Source organism: Talaromyces rugulosus, chromosome IV, assembly GCF_013368755.1.
Source record: "Talaromyces rugulosus chromosome IV, complete sequence".
NCBI lineage: Eukaryota > Fungi > Ascomycota > Eurotiomycetes > Eurotiales > Trichocomaceae > Talaromyces > Talaromyces rugulosus.
The window spans coordinates 4,139,213-4,145,892 of NC_049564.1; the positions used below are offsets into that span (position 1 = coordinate 4,139,213).

The 6,680-nt window shown below is 46.6% G+C and overlaps 2 protein-coding genes across 2 annotated transcripts; one reads left to right on the forward strand and one right to left on the reverse strand.

Moving 5' to 3' along the window:
- Positions 1-235: 235 nt before the first annotated feature.
- TRUGW13939_08138 (uncharacterized protein) lies at positions 236-2,164 on the reverse strand (the record flags this gene model as incomplete). Its single annotated transcript, XM_035491274.1, has 1 exon — positions 236-2,164. The coding sequence occupies one exon, from the start codon at positions 2,162-2,164 to the stop codon at positions 236-238; it is 1,929 nt and encodes a 642-aa protein (XP_035347167.1).
- A 1,878-nt stretch (positions 2,165-4,042) lies between these two features.
- Positions 4,043-4,718, forward strand: TRUGW13939_08139 (uncharacterized protein; the record flags this gene model as incomplete). Its single annotated transcript, XM_035491275.1, has 3 exons — positions 4,043-4,379; positions 4,532-4,628; positions 4,694-4,718. The coding sequence occupies 3 exons, from the start codon at positions 4,043-4,045 to the stop codon at positions 4,716-4,718; spliced, it is 459 nt and encodes a 152-aa protein (XP_035347168.1).
- Between the last annotated feature and the right edge of the window lie 1,962 nt (positions 4,719-6,680).

Here is a 6,680-nt window from a genome sequence, read left to right on the forward strand (position 1 = left end):
CGCGCTCGCTGTTTAATGCCATTTTAATTAAAACGCTACTAGTGGGACTTGGGAAGTTATAGGTTATTCCTAAAACTTCGCGGCTTTCTGTAGTAGTAACATTGAATAACACAGGGAGTTTAAAAAAGTTTGACAATTGGGGACTGGTAAGTATTTACACTCTTATTGAGAGATATGTGTATACATATCCTGGAGACTGTCGAAATCCCGTCTTTCGCTATGCATATAGCAAGCGTTAGGTAGCATTTTCAGGTTGGCGATAGACAACTCCATCGACTGTAGTAGTCAGGGTGCCATTCGCGTAAAACTTGTTATTATTGATATCAATATCAAAGTAAAACCCACCAGGGCTCGTCAACTTGGAGCTCTTACTGATGCCGGTCGAGTGCAAGTCCGAGAACCAGTCCACGTGAATTAGAGTCATATTTGGGTATGACGTGGACACTTTCTCGGTACCCATGATGAAGTTGTCGCCATCATCAGAGTAATTATAATACGTGGCGAGGACAGTTTCAAGAGTAGTGCCAGCACTATTGGCAACAAAGGAAACCTTAGCGTGGCCGCTCACCTGGCCGGTCAAGGTAAAATTGCCATAGGGAACAAGCGCTTGATCCGGGGGTGCGCTTCCCGGAACATATGGCTGTCCCCAGGGCACAGTATCAGAAACCGGGTCCATAGGTGCCCATGGAATTGGCTCGCGGCTCGACAGCGTTGCCATCATGAGCCGTTCGGTGCGGTGGCCCGGCTCAGTGGAGTTTGGACACGGTAACGGGTTGCTTCCCCCGCAGTCAGGGGTTTGGACCAGAAGCTGAAAGTACGCAATCTTGGTCCCATCGAGAGAGAATCGAGGATCAGCGCCGCCGTTCCAGAGAGGGTCACTCACGCTACCCGGGTGGCTATCTCCACCGGCATTGATCTGCTGGCCTTGATAGTTGCGGCTATCTTTGTGATCACGGGCGCCGTAGCGTTCGAAAAGCCACGGCTGGAAGAATCGCCGATGGCCGTTGTTTCGGATAGAAGAGATGGCCCCCGTAATCAGAGTGTCGACAAGGGGTGGTACGCCTCGCATCCCCGCCAGAAACATCATCCGGTCAGAGGTCGTAGTATCCATAATTACCACCCACTTGCCATCCGAGGACGTGTCCATGGGGCCGACGTATTCTGGGCCGTAGGTCACTCGTGTCACCTCTCCGGTCTTGAGGTTGGCCCCGAAAATATCGACATTGCAAGATTCTGCAGGGAATCCGAGGTAGTCGATCTGATCGCCCAGGCCACTCAAGCCCCGTGCCTCCCCCACCGAGATTGACTGCCTGTTGATTGTCAAGTGGCTCCCATTAGCGGATAAAGGGGTTTCGCCTGTCGGATCATATAGCAGGGTGACATTGACTAGATCATAACGCGGTGTGAGGGGGGTTCCTGTCGTCGGCGCGGGATTGAACTGGAGTCGCGCAAAATAGGCATATTGAGCTATGGTGCCGGTGGTATAGGACATGGCGTTGAAGCTCAAATGGACGTCGTCGGGGTGCTTGCGCAACTCCCGAATGGCCCCTCCAGAGCCGTTGCCATTTGGAGTGATATTCCATCGGATAGGATAGATATGGACCTTGTCCGGCGTACACTTTGGGCTGGCGAGTTGCGCGGTGCCGCAATCGATGATATATGCTCCTGCGAGGACCCGGGTTCCATCAGTGAACGCCTGGGGGTACTGGTAGTCCATCGTCGAGGTGAGGCCGTATTGTTGATCAGCTGGAACCCCGCAGGTGATGCATTTCCATGGATCCCCATTAGGGAAATTTGTTCCATTAGCACGGATGATGATCAAGTGGAGGCCGTTATAGATGCTGGCCGGGTCGGGAGCGGCGGGCGCCCCTGTAAAGACCAAGGAGGCCGTGACATGATCCCCATCCGGTAGAAAGTTTCCGCTGAGTAGATTCGATGCTGTTGCACCTATGCAGCCCGTCCCATGTGGGTTGATCTTTCGTGTACAACCGCCTTCGGTTTCATCCGGAGTGACCGGGGGAAGGGGAAGCTCAATGATCTCAATGGGCTCGGGGTCAGGCGGGGATGGGACAGCAATGTTTTTCTGCTTGGTGGAAGTGTAGGGCACTCTCTGGGCTGTCACAGCCAGGAAGATGCCATATAGAAATGCTGCCTTTAAGCGCATCTTGATCCTTGTAAGAGATGGACTCTGCTGCTTCAACGTCGAGTTCTAGATACCCGTGGGCAAACGGTCAATTTAAGCAATAGCCCATACGCCAGAAGACCTGGAAGACCATTAGAATACGCCATGACGGGTTGATGTATGCCGCAGGATTTAGTCACTGCCTTGGTGAGGTTGGCAGCATCCGCAGGGGGATGTCCATGTACGTATACGCGTATTTGCTCGTTCCCACCCTGCTCCACAATTGATGATCAGCAAGAATGACCAACTCAGGAGGTAGTTTGGCACCACCTTGCACGGGCCAGCTGTTGGAATAGGTCAGAACTGGAAGTCTGGAACTTTATTCTGGTTGTGACAGCTGACCTGTGCATTAGTAGTTTACAACATTTCATTAAAAATTTCAGAAAAATTTCAATGTATAATATAAATTTATATAGTAAACTAAAACACTAGATAAATAATTTTTTGATTTTGAAATATTTCTGAAATAATTTTACAAGTATTATTTAAAATCCGCAATCCATAGACCTCTTGGTAGAATGGCTGGTGGAATAATAATCCGGTTCCAACACTTGGTCTGTGTATAGTCGCTGACAACTATACGCTCTGAGCGACTCTGTCGCACTTTGTGGAGCAAGGCTTAATACTCGGTTTGGACTTTGGAACCTGCAAGGTGCCAAATTTGTAAGAGGTGTCAAAAGGTCTGATTTGTTCTATCTGCCACTAATTTTCTTAGTTCTATTTATATGCAACTAATCCCGATTTGTTTACCCTGATCACTTGCCAAATCGGCAGTTGATTTCGGTAAATTTGCCTCTGATCAGTTGAGGATTAGTACAATTTGACGGTTGACAAACTCTGAATTATGGGTCCGAGGCCATCTACTTTTAGCATTTTTTGCAAATTGAATTTATTTCTCTTCTTCGATTGCGGTTATCTCAGACCTCAGACCCTCCTGCTGAGGATCTCGTGACACTGCCAGCCCTGTCGGACCGAGGTAGTTTGGTTTAAATTAGACACATACATCTATATCTATATAATAAGTTATCGAACCCTGTGTGCGGCCGGGTTACGCTAAGCCCTGTAACACACCCCCCCAAGTAACCCAGTTATTGAGCGAGATCGGCAGTCAAGCCATACAAATAACTAGGTTATTGATGCCTTGTGTGCCTTTGAGTTACTGTATAAGTTACATTCTGAGCATCTTAAATAGAAAGGTGGTAAGTAAGGCGGTCAAATAAAACTGGCATAATTTATATAAAAATTGAATAATTTAATATATTTAAGATATATAGTTCATATATTTCAATTAAAATAAAAGAAAAAATTAATTTATACTTTTAAATTAAATATATAAAGATAATACTGACAGAATTACTTAGTTAGCCCGTACAAAACCAGTTTTTAAAAATACCTTGGTAGTCTTGGGCGGGGAGGTGGTAAACAAGATAATCAGATAAAACCGACAGAATAACCAAAAAGGGTAAAAATTGCCTAGTCATCCTAGTATATCTGTATGGGAGTGGTTATTAATGGCTTGGCATTTTGTTACATAACCCACATACTAAAAGCGGGTAACTCACTTTGTAACACATACAAAGTCCCGCTCATATAACCCCTACATATAACCCCTAGTTATCATAAGTAGGATGTAATAATTCAACATTAAGAAATAAACGTATTTGACGTTTATTTTAATATTCTTAAATAGTTCAGAAAATGCTGGGTGAATAATAACCAAATAATAACAATAAAGCCACAACATCTGTAATATTAATACCATTAGTGGTTTTTTTTAATCAGGAACGGTATGAGCCCTAGGGCGGGGTTGTACATTTTACGACCCTCACTTGTAATTCTGCAGATACAAATACAACAGCCATGAGTGCAGACCATTCGATCTCTAGCCGCTTGCTCTTGCTACCTCTAGAACTACTCACATATATTTTTGACATCCTGCCAAACCGTGATCTCAAAAGTGCGCGTCTGACCTGTAGGGGTCTCGGCAACGCAATACGTTTGCGAATCGACCGCGTCTTCATATCAGCCAATCCACGTAACGTCGAAGTCGCTAGGGCCATTGCCGACGACGAAAATTACCGCAGAGGCGTCGTCGAAGTTATCTGGGACGACTCATTACTTCAGGACGACGGCAATGATAGCGCTGATTCTTCAGACGATTCTGACTCTCAAGACGACGGCAATGATGGGCCGCCAAGTTGGTGTGTCTGGATTCCACTCGTAGATTCTTCGCTCCAGTCCTCTCTTTGTGTTTTTGGTTTTTCTATTTTCTCTTTTTGAAGAGGGGGTTTCTCGGTTTACATCAACGAAAATCAAGACTGACCGGACTGTTTTTTTCCTATCAACTAGAAATCACCGATATTGTTGCCTCCACCGGTGCAACTCCGTATCTGGACACAAACGCTGGAGACAGATATCTCGTCTACAATAGAAATAGCTGGGTCTCGTGAGTTCTCTTCCACCTAGAGGTTGAAAACATGTTTAAATTATTAATTTAATTACCTATTCCAGCTACGACGATGCCATCACATTCTAGGCGAAGATTGAGTATGCTAATATCATGGGTCTCTCTGGAGTGATGATCTGGGCCATAGATCTCGATACCACAGCTCTGGATGCGCTCGATGCCGTGGTAGATGCTTCGGCTGTTAACGCTACGGACATGCCCTTTGACCTTGTTGATCTGTCATACCTGTTCCCTGAAGAGATGCTCCCACCATCTGACACCCCTACAAAATACGGGCTTGTAACTCTAGGTCATAGCATCAATCCGGCCGATGGCGGATTTGGTTTTATGCTTGTAACTGGCGACTCGTCCGCTGTCTCTTCGCTAAAGAAGCGTGACGGTGAAGCGGAGCCTTTTGTCTTCCTTAACTGCCCTCAAAGTATATATGATCAGTCTAGAGATAAAATGGCCCATACTGCCAGGGTGACCTGCCTAAGTGATGATGTTGTTGGATGTTTTGCCATTATGGAACAAGGCGTGGAAGGAACCATAGTGGAGATGCCGGATAACTGTTCTCCCAAATCGTTTGCCCGAGCCATATCACTTGAGATTTCTGATGGTAAGTCTGTTTTGTTTACCACTGGTGGGTGAAATTTTAACTTTCTCCATGCTGAGTCCCTACAGATCAGAATTCCCCGGGCAGCCTTTCAGCCAGAAAGCTGTCTTCACCGGTTTACGACTTCACGTTCGACTTTGATATCGGGCTTGCCCGAAGAGACACAGGTAACGTTAGCGTCCGCATAGATTTGACCAACGTCCCCGGCTACTGGAAATACATTGTCGATCATCCTGGTATCCAATCGCAGGACCTTAAGAAGAGATTCTTTGCTCCAACAGCCGGAGACTGGGCGGATGAGTTTGGGGAGATTCTAGATAACAATGTTACCTATGACGAATCATTTTATTTCCAGCAAGATCTCACCAAGGTATATTTATGGGATACAGTTGACACTTGCGTTGTCGACGGTTATGACTTTATTGAGGGATTTGGGGCTTACGTCCAGGGTGCGATGACTTCTGACATTCTCTACGGCGTGACTTTCATAGTGGGTGTAACCCCGAACCCCCTTCTTTCATACTGGGTTCGGTCAACTGACAGCAAGCAAATGCTAGTATACGGCCGATGAAAATGGCCATCTTAGCCCGGAGAATCAGGGGAGCGGTTTCATGAAAATCACTGGCGATACCTACTTGACTTTCGGAATCGGGGGAGTTGCAGATGTCGACATTACGCGGGTGAACAAGGGCAATCCTGCCTGGAGCTCAGACATGCAACATACGCTGACAACCGGCTCCAATGTCGTCGTGACTGGGGGAAATCCCTCGGCTGTTGTTACCCCGTATTATGAGATCATCTATGAGACGGGTACGTATAACCCATCGGCTGATTCTGAGGGCACCGACTCCAGCTCGGTGGCTGGGTTCAACGGTCGTATGGAGGCTGTTATCATCAGCGATTTGGGAAATTCCACTGTCAGGTGGCCAATCCAATCTGATAGCACCCTATCACGCAAGGACAATATAATTGAAATCCCGACTAGTAACATTCTATACGACACTCCTGGTGGCGGTGGGGGCATCAGCTTGGGCGCCAAAGTCAACATTGGCCTAGAACTCCAACTTAGACATTTACCTCATTTCAACTGGCTTGAAGACGGCAAGGTAAATTATACATGTTGTGATTTTCCAAATAGATAACGGAACGCGTCGACTGATGCTATTTCCCTCAGATGTACATGTCCTACCAGACAGTCTCGCAATTCTCTTTTACTCCAGGAGATGACGAACAGGGAGGCACCGGTAATCCGTCATGCTCAAGCTATGAGATAGCGACAAGTATTACACAAGGTGTTGAAGGAGGGTGAGCACCTACTCATATACCACGTTCAAAACCCAGCCGAGTAATTACTAATGAGTGTCTAAACAGACTCAATTTGCTGGGCTTAGGCAGTGGGAAAGACTATGAATTGGTACTAGCACTGGATCGGAGAT